We start from the raw sequence: 13,368 nt of genomic DNA on the forward strand, positions 1-13,368 counted from the left end.
CGTACATCATGTACATGTATCCATTCTCCCTGGTTTGGTTTTAATTAGCAGCTTTTGAGTACCTACTGTGTGCCAGGTACAGGCTTCCCAGGTGGTGCTAGTAAAGAGGTAAAGAACCCTTTTGCCAATGCAGGAGACATAAGAGATCCAGGTTCAGTCCTGGGGTCAGGAAAATCCCCTAGAGGAGGGCTTGGCAACCCACTCCAGTATTCTTGCTTGGAGAATTCTATTGACAGAGGAGCCTGGGGGGCTATGTCCCATAGGGTCACAGAGAGTAGGACACGACTGAAGCAACTTAGCACTCATGCACGGATGTGCCAGGTACTGTCTTAGGTATTTATATTAAGTCATTTACTCTTAACCACATCCCTGTGACACAGGTTTTGTCCTTATCCTCTTTTATACATTAGGTAGCTAGAGCATAGAGACATTGAGTAATTTTCCCAAGGTCACATATCTAAAGCTTTCTGTATCAGTTTCCTCCAATTTTTCCTCAGTTTTTACAATTGAAATAGTACCAGTACCCACCTCTTATACTTTGGGTTGGTTTGGGGATTTGGTCAGTTAATGGTGACAAATTCTTAATGATCTACACACATACACACCCTTTGCCTAGTATCTTTTATACCAAAGTAGAAGATGGCCCATGGTCAAGGTAAAGCTGACTTTAATCAGTTCCTTAAGGGCTCTAACCCACAACCCTAGCCATCTTAGCTCTCTATGCTTTTCCATTGAGGCCGACAACAATAAAGTGTTTTGTTTCTGGATTTTTGGTTTTGTTTGTTTTTTTCCTTTTCTGACCACACTACACAGCTTATGGGATCTTAGTCCCCCAACCAAGGATTGAACCTATACCCTTGGCAATGAAAGCTCGGAGTCCTAACCACTGAACTGCCAGAGAAGCCATAGGAAAGATGTGTTTTAAAAACCTTAAAAAGTGTTATGATGCCTTGTTGTTGTTGCTCAGTCACTCAGTTGTGTCCGGCTTTTTGCGACCCCATGGACTCCAGCATGCCAGGCTTCCCGGTCCTTCACTATCTCCCAGAATTTGCTCAAACTCATGTCCATTGAGTTAGTGATGCCATCCAACCATCTCATCCTTTGTCATCCCCTTATCCTCCTTCCACCAATCTTTCCCAGCATCAGAGTCTTTTCCAGTGAGTCGGCTCTTCGCATCAGATGGCCAAAGTATTGGAATTTCAGCTTCAGCATCAGTCCTTCCAATGAATATTCAGGGTTGATTTCCTTTAGAATTGACTGGTTTGATCTCTTTGCTGTCCAAGGGACTCTCAAGAGTCTTCTCCAGCACCACAGTTTGAAAGCATTATTAATTAAGCATTATTAACTCAGCCTTCTTTGTGGTCCAACTCTCACATCCATACATGACCACTAGAAAATCCATAACTTTGACTATATGGACCTTTGTTGGCAAAGTGATGTCTCTGCTTTTAAATTCACTGTCTAGGTTTGTCGAAACTTGGAAATGATATAAACTTATCTTTGGAAAGAATTGAAAAAGCTAATAACATCTCTAAAGATGTACCAGTGCCTTAAGCTAGAGGAGTGCTTATCAGAAGTATCAATCTTAACATTGTTCTTGGAATATTATAAATTAAGATATAAAAATATATATAGGCTAAATAGATTTTTCAAAACTGTTCCAAATATTAATAGTGTATAGTTAGAGAAAAATGAGAGCCAATGGTTTTTTATTTTAGTTTTCTTTTAGACTTCATTATTGAAAAATATTTATTATCAAGACTAAACTATTCTAAAAGTTTGGTCAAGCAGTAAATACATTTCTTTTCTTAAGGACTTTAAAGAGCATGTCAGTTTTTTTATTGTTATTTTATAAATTTTTGGCTGCGCTACCCAGCTTGCAAGATCTTAGTTCCTCAACCAGGAATCAAACTCAGGCCCCCAGCAGTGGAAGCTCATAGTCCTAACCACTGGACCACCAGGGAGTTCTTGCTTTATTTTTTTTTTGAGGATTAAAAAGAAGAAAAAAGAAAAACAGAAATGAGAGTCATTCATTGTTTATTCCTCTGAGGGAAAAAGCTGACTTGAGTACGTGGATGTGGGCAAAAGATTGAATTGTCATTTTAGTAGCTAGTGTCTGCACATCCATTTATCGCATCCTCTTTCCTTCAGAAGAGATTTCATTGACTTCATACATTCTATAAACGTTTGAGTGCTTTCCAGGTACAAGATGCTGGTGGAACAGAAAGAAAAATATGGCAGAACAGCTACTACTTTTAAGGAACTTAGAGATTGGTGTGAGAACCAGATGTGTAAGCGCATTAATTTCAACACTTCGTAATGGTGTATACAGAATTAATGTTTTGACCACTTCTGTAGTTGATCTATGTGGTAATTGAGTCATGCACCCACAGAGTATCCCACTTCGGAACAGAATTTTCAGATCAGCAGTAATGGAATCATCCAGGGTATTCCTGGCAAGATACACTCTGAGAGTCATAAAAGGTGTGAGATCAGTAAACGATGTCCTGATCCCTGTTCGGGACAAAGAGGCTGTTCGGGGTACCTTTTGGGCTCAGCAAATTGATAGATTCCATCTTCTTTCTTGGGAGAAATAATTTTCCTGTTTAATAACTCGTATCAGTTTTTTAATACTGATAGACTTGCAAATAAAATATATTAAAGGTCTTTTGCATAATCTAAATTATCTACTTAGAGTTTGTGCTTTGTTTTCTCACAAACAGAAGGGTTCAATGGATTGGGGGTGGGGGGCGGTACAGCTGAGGGGACTAGGTCCCAGGCAGTTTCACCTTCAAATACTCTTGCCTTAGAGGGCAGCAGACTGCTTGACATCATTTTCGAGGCTTCAGCTACATGTTCTGTAGGTGCTCATGGCTCAAGGCCTGAGTTTTACTAAAGGGAAGTATTTTTGCGGTGGTATTATCATTTTTTTATTTAAATTTTTTTAGTTTTAAAATATACAAACCCATCTGTAACAAAAAATTGTTGTTGTTTAGTCACTGAGTCATATCCAACTCTTTGTGACCCTATGGACTGTAGCCCACTAGGCTTCTCTGTGCATGGGATTTCCTAGGCAAGAATACTAGAATAGATTGCCATTTCCTTCTCCAGGGGATCTTCCCAACCTAGGGATCAAACTCACATTTCCTACATTGGCAGGCAGATTCTTTACTGTTGAGCCACCAGAGAAGTTATTATTTAACTCTTAAACCTATTTTTCAGTTTTGTTATAATTCTCTCTACTGTAATTATTTACATTTAAAACACTGTCTCTGTTTCTGATGGATTTTTTTGTGTGTAAGCACGTGCAAGTTTGTGAGTTTTAGGGATGAAAGGGTGCTGGGTGAAAGGGACCTTTTTTCCCCACCCTCTCATTGATCATAAGCCATCTGACACAGAGCTTTGAGGAGGTGTTCTGAACATCTTTACTGACATGCCTTCCCAACTTTTTTTTTTTTTGCGTTCTTCTCTTTCCTGATATGATTCATTAGTAGGCGCAGTGTCTTAATCAGAGACTAATTTTTTTTTTCTCTTTGTGTCTTGTTCTTATAATAAATCATACATTTAACTGTACCAAGGCAGAGTACTCTAGGAAAGTCTCAGCCACTGTCACATTCAAATCACTTGTTTCCTATTATACTAATGAACACAGAGTTCCATTTTGTTCTCAAGCGGTAAATGGTTAGTGCTGTATTGCCTAGATAAATCCCTGTGTTGTGCTTAATACTGAGAAAGCTGTAAAGTAATGCTTTGACTTTGGAAGTTTGACAGTGAAAGATATTTATCATCATTTTGGACTCAAAACATTTATTGATAAGTAACATTTGCCTGTATTGTTGAATGGTAATACCCCCAAATGACCCATCCTTGAGTAATATCTTGCAGCAGTGGCCTTGAGTCCGTGTCCGCAGAGACCAGCCAATGCATAAAAGACTTAATTCATCACCAAAAATTCCATCTAATAAGAATCCTGTTGGCAATGGTGAGGCCATTCTTATTGTTCATAATGATGCTTAGACGCTTCATGACGACTCTGGGAAGTCCATTATGGAGTCCAAATTAACTGTCTCTAATGACATTATGGTAAATCTCTGTGTGTCTGAGTTTATGCATCATTTAGCTGATAGATAATGACAGCTGCAAAACCTCTCATTAAGTTGATGAATGATAGATTTTCTCTAAATCATAATGGCTCTTGTAGTCCTTTGTTTTTAGTTAAATGAATACCTTCCTTAAGAAAATGTTTCTAACTGAGAGTAAATTCTGGTAATGTTTTTCTAAATAAAGGATATAAAACAGGAATATCTGTATTATATCAGGTGAGGTTGGACTTGACAGTCGCCATAGTTTAACTGCTTGGAAAAGTGCCCAGTAATATTTCTCTGTATCCCTCTTTAATGCAGTGTCTGCTTTTGCATGGCACAGTGGGAAGATTGAGTAGAGACAGAAGAAAGGCCAAGAGAAAGAAAGAAATGACTCAAGGGAGAAAAGAAACATGGTTGGGCCAAAAGAAAGCATTCCTGCTCATCACTGCATTAAGTTTTGCTGAAACTATGACTAAATTTGTCTGACATAGCCCTGCAAAGTGGAACTCCTCCACGAATTGTAAAAGATAAAAGGGATTTGAGTATATATATTTGAGTACCAACTATTACCTGGTACCATGTGATTTTTATACATTAACTGTTTACTCAACATGCACAAAACTTTTGAAGTAAGATCTAAATTGGCATCACATTTCTTAGATGTTTTCAGTTACAATTCAACTCAAAAAAATAATTTCTAGTACCCACTGTGTGCCCGACTCTGAAATATAACAGTGAACAAAAACCATGTCTTCACAGACATTCTAGTGCAGAAGACAGAAAATAAGAAGACAGATCCACAAAATGATTTCAGGGTATGATCAATGCTTTGAAGAAACATAAAGCATCCTAGCAGAAGAAAAAGTAACTTGAAAGAGGGGTGTTTTAGACAGTGTTCAGAAAAAGAAGTGGTAACATTCAGGATGACGGAACCATGTTAGGATATGTGAGGCAAACGATGCCAACAAGTGTAGAAGTAGCCAGGTGGAAGTCGGCTTGCTGTGTTCAAGCAAGAACCAAAGAGTGGTCTGACCAGAGCCAGCTAAGCATGAGAAAAAGTGCTGGAACACAGTGATAGAGAGGGTGCCTGGCAGACCATGGAGGCCTTATAAGCCATGGGAAGACCTCTGAATTCCGTTTTGAGTATGAGAAGCCCTGGGAGGGGTTAGACAAACAGTGGGGTACCCCAGAGAAAGTTCACTGTGGCTGCTGTCTGGGAAATAGACTTTTGGGGACCTCAGATAGAAACAGAGTCCAGCTAGGAGAGTCTCTCTCAAAAGATATTAGTGGTTTTTCTAAAAGATCCCCAAGAGATTCCTGTGTACATCCAGGGCTGAGAAATGCTAATTTACATTTAAGAGAAAAGAATTTGACTGAAAGGTTATCTCTGCTTCTCTTAAAAAGAAAAGCATATTAAAATGTTATTAAACATTGTTGCATGCTTTTCAAATGTTTGATTTAGGATATATCTGAAATCCTAACCATTTAGGATATTTCCTAAATCCTAAACTTTGAATTAGAATATATCATTTCTTACCCTGAAATAACAGCTTTACTATATTCTGCTTGTATTGTTTTAAAACCATTTGCATCTAGGTACTATCTTGTTTTGTTTTGAGTTCAGTGTCTACTTTCTCTTTCCTCTCCCTTCTTCCCCCTTCACCTCCCCTCTTTAACTCTAATCCCTCTGTTCTTCCTTCAAAGGAACTTGGAAAATCGTGGGAAGAAGTTCAACTAGAAGATGATCGGGAGTTGCTAGACCATCAGGAAGAGTAAGACTTATTATTGATGGTGCTTAATCACAGTATTTTAAGAGAAGGAAAATAGTTCTTTATTTTGATTTTAAGCTACCATTCTGAAAAGATAGAATAAAAAGAAAGAGAACCCTTTCTGTAAGCCATGCGTCATTTCATGTAATATAGCCCAAACTTTCCTCATACCAGTCAGAATGGCCATCGTCAAAAAGTCTGCAAATAATAAATGCTGAAGAAGTTGTGGAGAAAAGGTACACTTTTGATGAGAATGTAAATTGGTGCAATTACTATGGAGAACATTATGCAGGTTCCTTAAAAACTAAAAGTAGAGCTAGCATATGATCCAGCAGTCCCCCTCAGGCACATATATCTGGAAAAGATGAAAACTCTAATTTGAAAATATACATGTACCCCAGTGTTCATAGCGGCATTATGTATAGTAACCAAAAGATGGAAGCAACCTAAATGTCCATGGACAGATGAATGGATAAAGAACAGATGGTGTACAAACAGTGGAATATTATTCAGTCATAAAAAAGAATGATGTAATGATATGCCATTTGCAACAACATAGATGGACTGAGAGATTATTATACTAAATAAAGTAAGTCAGACAGAAAAACAGATATCAATTGATACAGCACTTATATATGGAATCTAAAGGTATGACACACATTATTTACAAAATAAAAATAAACTAAGACATAGAAAACAAATTTATGGTTACTAAAAGGGAAATGGAGTGATAAATTTAGGAGTTTGCCATTAATAGATATACACCCCTATATATAAAATAAATAAACAACAAGGTTCTACTGTATAACATGGGAGATTTATAGATAATATCTTGTAATAGCCTTTAATGGAAAAGAATCTGATTAAAAAATACCAGATTTTTAATCAAATATTTTATTAAAAACCTATATGCTTATAAAATGATTTTATATATATATAAATATATAACTGAATATATACATATAACTGAATCACTTTGCTACATACCTGAAACTAACACAGCATTGTAAATCAACTATACTTTAATAAAATTAATGATAATACCAAAATAAGTTTGACATAATTAAAACAACTGTTATTCCAACTAAACAGTGTTTTGCTACTACAGCTGATCATTGAACATACAGGTAATGTATAATTTAAAGAAAAATATACTCCAGAATTCTTTACTCATTAGTCCATTGATCCCTAGACCTTAAACTGATATGATCTTTGAACTCTCCATGCTCCTTACTGTTGGAATAGAGAACATAAGAACTAAATTGAGGTTAACTTTGTTCTGTGTTCATCCCATTGATGACTAACTTAAAACATTCACAGCTTCTTTGCTTGAAATTATAAGCTCAAGAAGTATTCTTTTCAACCTAAAAGGATTCCCCGTTATTCATCTTCCTCTCACTCAAAGCTGTTCAGCCTTTTGTCTCTCCTGGGATTTTGCTTCTCCTGGTTTAGCAGTGACAAGAAGTTGACAGTATCTCAAAAAATAAATGCAAGGAAGGGAGAAAGTGGTAAAAAGGCCCTGTATGCTTTTTTATATCTGCCATCAAATTTAACACTTGCCCCATTTAAAATGATCAGTATTTCCCACATGAAAGATAGAAGGTTGTCTTTTTAAAATACACCATTTTTCATGCAGAAACACACTCTGGGCAGTGACTGCACCTCACAGCATGCGCACTTGGTGGTTGTAGTTAATGAGAGAGCATCCCATCTCCTGATATGTCTTCTCTGCAAATTAAAGCTGGTTGTCTCAGAAAGACATGGTGCTGATTTTGTAGTGAAATAGCTGCTCAGAAAGAGAGGCAAATATAAGAAAATAGAGCAGCACCTGTTTGCTATTTATATTAATTTCATGGTGCTACTTTGAATTTCAAAAATTGTATCAAAAAGCCATACTATAATATGACAGTCTTTACAGAAATGCCAGAGTTGAAAGAGACTGGCAGGGTTTCTTAGGGAGCAGAAAGCAATACCAGGTAGTATACCCTTGAAGCTCCATGTTTGCTGTTTTATTTTTAACACAGTGACTGGTCTGATTGGGAAGAACACCCTGTGTCTGCCGTCTGCCTATTTTGTGAAAAGCAAGCAGAAACAATTGAGAAATTATGTGTCCACATGGAGGTGAGATACTTTGATTCATTTGACGTTTTGTTGTTCTGCAGGGAGAAGCTGATGATTACTGCAACCTCATCATCTTATACCTTTAGTCTCTTGATTATTTTCCCCTTCTTTAAAGTGCTGCAAGCAAAATGGGAGGCAGGGAGGGTCCATCAAAGAGAAGCAGAACTCAGGGCAGTTAAGTGGAGTTCACCGAGCCTGGGTGAACTGTTAGCTTGGTATTTCACAGACCACTGATACCATCCCACCTCTGAGATATTTACGAGATAGTTCTGCCTTACCCTGTAGGATCTGCAACCATGATTAACAATACCCGGGATGTGGACAGGTTCTGAGTCTTTTTCCCAGTGCTCTCCGTGCTGGTGAACAAGGACAGCAGGAAGAGAGAAAGTTGCCATTTACAGAGCCTTTGGGAGGGATGAGGGTGGGGAGCCATGGCGGTGGAGAGGGCACAGGGTGTGGTTTTACAACTCTCTCAGTTACCAGGATTTGAAGAGAAGAAATATGAGGACATTTCCAGTGTGTGTTTGCTCTAATGCATGTTATTCTTTTGTTATATTGCGAGTTGAGTATAATAGACAAATATTACTGGATTATTCTGGTGTGCCCTGTCTCCCCTCCCCCCACTCAGCTCTGCAGCAGTGGAGCAGACTCTCCTGTTTGACCCACCTTCATTCTCATTCATAAAAACTGTTCTTAGTTCAGTAAAACTAGTACCTGGAAGGTGTTCAAAAGGCTACGGGCATTTACTCAAGAGAAAGGAGAATCATTTTGTCTGAAGCAGGTTGTCACTAGTACGTGTGTATAGTTGCCAGTCTTAAATATCCTAATCTCTTTGAATTGAAAGGTGCCTTAGCCCTTCTATCCTGTGTAAGAATTCCCTTTGCAGGATCCTTGACTGGTGTCCTCAACCTCTGCTGAGTCACTTTCAGTGATAACATATCATGGAATTCTTAACTATCCTGCCTGTGGTGCTACACTGAACGCCTTCACAGAGAGTTAGATGGTCTTTATTCTCTGTAAGCTTGTAAGTTGAAGCATTTACCCAGATGGGCGATTGCAGGAATGGAACAGAATAAAAATAAGCCTGTGCATCGTAAAAGTCAAAAGACATGTAATTTGTGGGAAGATATGAGTGAGGAGAAACTTGCAGGTTTAAACAGCATATTTGACAATATAAAAGGAAAAGCAGAATATTTAAAATTACCTATCTACTTGTGAAGCAAAGGACCTTTAGTCATAATTCTAGTCCAGACACAGTATAGTAGGGTTGCATTTACCTAGAGACTGAGGACCCTTTTGTCAGACTGCAGAATGCATACAGAGTAAATGATAAAAACGAGATACAAGCTGTGAACAACTGAAATGTTTTAACTGATTGACATGACTTGTTTGAACTGTGCCTTATAAAGCAATTGGATGTAGATTTTGAAGGCTTTGAAAACAGATGATGAACTGAGACTGAGTCCTTCAGTGTTCAAACTCCTGTCTGTTTATACTTTCATCCTGAGAGATTAAATAATTTTTATGCTCACAGATATATTCATTCCTTTTTTTTTAGGATGCACATGAATTTGATCTCCTCAAAATAAAGTCAGAACTTGGTAAGTTTGATTCGGAAATTGTTTTCCATGCTGCTTTTTTTCATACACTGTCCCGTGAACGACGCCTGTGTTCTGCAGTTGTGATTGGAGAGCATACAAGCCAAAATGTGTCTCTCCACAGATGGTCTCAGTGGGACTGCCTGAAACAGTGATTCACAGTCTGAACTATAATATTCAAATATGGTTTTGATTTATAGGTTTTTTTCCTACATATATGATGTCAAATAAAACAGGGCTTCCCCAGTGGCGCTAGTGGTAAGAACCTGCCTACACTGGTGCAGGAGACATGAGAGACGTGAGTTCAGGAAAATCCCCTGGAGGAGGGCATACAAGTTAATGATTAATTTCTATCGTAAAGTGGAGGGGGCTAGTGGAAAAAAGCATGGATTTTGAAGTCAGACTGGAGTTCACAGCCCAGCTGCAGCACTTACTAGCTGTGTGACATTGGGCCTCCGCTCAGCAGAATGTCATAGAGAATGGATAGGGTATGAAAGACACCTACTGCTCTGCTTGGTAGTGTAGCTCGAGTGTTTATAGATGTTATAGATGTACCCAAGTAGATCACCGTGATAGAAAAATTAGTGTCATGAAGACGTAAAGTACTGACTTGCTAATATATCCAAGACCATAAAAAGCTCACTGCCCACCCCTCAACTCACAGACTACCTTCCTAGACTCTTGAAAGTGTTGCTGCTGCTGCTAAGTCGCTTCAGTCATGTCCAACTCTATGCGATCCCATAGACGGCAGCCCACTAGGCTCCTCTGTCCCTGGGATTCTCCAGGCAAGAACACTGGAGTGGCTTGCCATTTCCTTCTCCAATGCATGAAAATGAAAAGTGAAAGTGAAGTCGCTCAGTCGTGCCCAACTCTTAGCGACCCCATGGACTGCAGCCTACCAGGCTCCTCCCTCCATGGGATTTTCCAGGCAAGAGTACTGGAGTGGGTTGCCATTGCCTTGCGTTGCTTTACTTTATTGCTCTTATACACATGTATATGTGTTGTGTATGTAATAGGTTAGTAGTCAAGAACATGGCTGTGGAGCCAACAGCCTGGTGTCAAATCCTGGCTCTACCACTTACTGGCCTTGCAGCCTTGGACAGCTTCCTGATGTATAATGTGGATATGGTAACACCTATGTGGTAGGGTATTGTGGAAATTAAATGTATTAATGCATGAAAAGTGATTAGAGCAGTGCCTGGTACATAAGCACTATATAAGTACTGGCTGTTATTATTTTCTGTCTATTATTATGCTTTAAATCCGCACTGCCTCTTCAGGTTGGTTAATAAAGAGAAGTGGTTCTTAAAAAAAAAATTGCAGCGGTGCAAAAGTGGTCTGACCAGTTGTCTGATGATTCTTTATACTATCATTTTCAGGATTAAATTTCTATCAGCAAGTGAAATTGGTCAATTTCATTCGGAGGCAGATTCACCAGTGTAGATGCTATGGCTGCCATGAGAAGTTCAGGTCCAAAGCAGACTTAAGGACTCATATGGAAGAAGCTAAACATACTTCACTGCTTCCTGAAAAACAGATATGGGATCAACCACAGTGAGTTCTGCTCAACCAGACATATATTTCTTAGCTCCTTCTCCATTATCTCATCCATTTATTTAATTCCTTTAAATTTAAATAAAAAATAAATGCAAGTCTATTGTAAAAATCTTCAAAAACCTTGGTTTTAAAATAATCTCCCTGTTACAGGTGTAATCAACTACTTCAAATTTTATGGTATAGTGATATGGATAGCTATAGATAGATACAGAAATATAGATTTTTAAGTTATATTTTGTTAAGAAAGTATTTAAAAGCATCTTCTATATCCACTACACATCTATTGCATCATTTTTAATGGTTGCCAAATATACCATTGTATGGATGTTACCCTAATTTGCTAGATGTTCAGGATTTTTATGTTTTGCTCTTCTAAATAGATGCATATGCCTGCATTTTTGCACACTTGCATAATTATTTCATTTAGATAAACTTCTAAACATAAAACTACTGTGTCATACAGTATACCACTACTAGGGCTTTTGATGCGTTTTTTGCATCCTGGCGCTTTTAAAAATATCAAGCATTTGTTCTTCTAGTATGTACCTGTTGAGATGGTCTCAGACTCCCAGGTATCCTTTGCCAGTCTCACCTTCTGAGATGGTTCTCAAATCACTGTGGATAATCTCAGTTGTAAAAAGCTCAGTTGAGGGAACCTTTGGGAGGTTGTGGGGTTCCAGCTCCAGAGAGATTCCTCTGTTTTCAGGGGATGTTACATCAGAGCCCCCAGGAGTCTAGGCAAAAAGCTCCAGTTTTTCCTCTTTAGAAAATTCCAGATTTATGAGAGACAGAGTCAGCCCTGGACTAACCTGAGACCCAGTTCCTATAATTCTTCTTATACAATTCAAAACCTTTATATTTCAGAACTAACTCCAGAGTGTGTCCAGAGAAGGAACCAGAGTAATAGACTTAAAATGCTATAGATGTTTTTAATTTTTTTAATTTATAATGAATAGTGATGATTAGATTGAGGGGGAACCCCACACGTGGAAACAGTTGTTTTTACTGGATATTTGAAGGAGTAGTGTGTGAAAGAGTAACTGTATTTGAACTTTGCTGTCCCTAGGGGAGAACTGAAACCTTTGAATAGAAATGAGAGGAATGTCGTTTTTAGCTTCATACAAGGAGGTATTAAATTGATAGCTAGATCTGCCTGATAGTAGAGTAGGCTGCCTTTTAAGATAGTATCTTGTTATGTTAAATATCAAGCAAAGGCTGAAATGCCAGCTAACAAAGATACTAGTAAGACTGATGTCAGCCAATAAAGGTCAAAGTAAAATTAATTCAGAAGTTCTCTCCTTTACAGCCTTTGCAAAATGTAGTTGAAACTGTTGGCAAAGAAACTTAGCAAAATTATAGTAATGTGTACATTCAACTGCTGAGAAATTTTCTAGATAATCTATAGTTTTGGTTATTCAGTATATTTGTGGTTGTTTTCAGGTATTACTTTCCAACTTATGAAAATGACACTCTGCTGTGTACACTGTCTGACAGTGAAAGTGACCTGACAGCTCAGGAACAAAATGGAAATATTGCCATCATTAGTGAAGATACATCTAAACTGCATGCTTTGAAACAAAGCAGTATTTTGAACCAGTTGCTACTACATGAGTCCTTGAAAAACTAGAAGAAACTGCCACAGAAGCAATGTTTCATGTTTTCTCCTATGAGACAGACACGAAAGAATACTTTAAAGTTGAACGTCAACAAAGGATTAGTCCTTGGTAAAATAAACTTTCAAAAAATGATTTTTTTCCAAAAGTAAAGTGGAAACTAAATAAAATGAAGGCTTTTTGTATTTGGGCTCTAAAGTTTTATTATATAATCATTGTAACTCATATTTATCTATAATAAGGAAGATATGTAAATCAAAGAAAAATGAAATGTTCAAATTATTTATACACCTGATTTCAACCAGTAGTTTCAGTTTCTTCCCCACAGACTTTCTTCTTCCAACAAGTCACAAAATTTGACAGATGTGTACTTTCTGTACTACATTGGGTCAGCTGTAAATGTAGTGACCAGCAGAGGAGCCACAGAAGAGAGGAAAAATGGTCAAAGTCCTGGATAATGCACACGTTGGACACTATTTTGGAATAATCAAGATCTGACTATATTATTAGTATTGCTTTCCACCTAGAGTTACTAAACTGAAACTCCTTAAAAATGGACTTCAAGACAACTTCACTTTCCCCTACAGTGTGTACATGGCTAACAGATAAGTATCATTTTTTTATA

The 13,368-nt window shown here is 37.8% G+C and overlaps 1 protein-coding gene across 1 annotated transcript in view; it reads left to right on the plus strand.

Annotated features, from left to right (window-relative positions):
* Positions 1-12,928, plus strand: part of ZNF277 (zinc finger protein 277) — a 128,745-nt gene extending 115,817 nt beyond the window's left edge. The window contains exons 8-12 of the mRNA XM_005679227.3: positions 5,790-5,857; positions 7,879-7,975; positions 9,534-9,576; positions 10,953-11,127; positions 12,571-12,928. Coding sequence (XP_005679284.2) covers positions 5,790-5,857; positions 7,879-7,975; positions 9,534-9,576; positions 10,953-11,127; positions 12,571-12,757 — 570 coding nt within the window. The 3' untranslated portion in view covers positions 12,758-12,928. The remainder of the gene's footprint in view (positions 1-5,789; positions 5,858-7,878; positions 7,976-9,533; positions 9,577-10,952; positions 11,128-12,570) is intronic.

This window comes from Capra hircus, chromosome 4 (genome assembly GCF_001704415.2).
Source record: "Capra hircus breed San Clemente chromosome 4, ASM170441v1, whole genome shotgun sequence".
Taxonomy (NCBI): Eukaryota; Metazoa; Chordata; class Mammalia; order Artiodactyla; family Bovidae; genus Capra; species Capra hircus.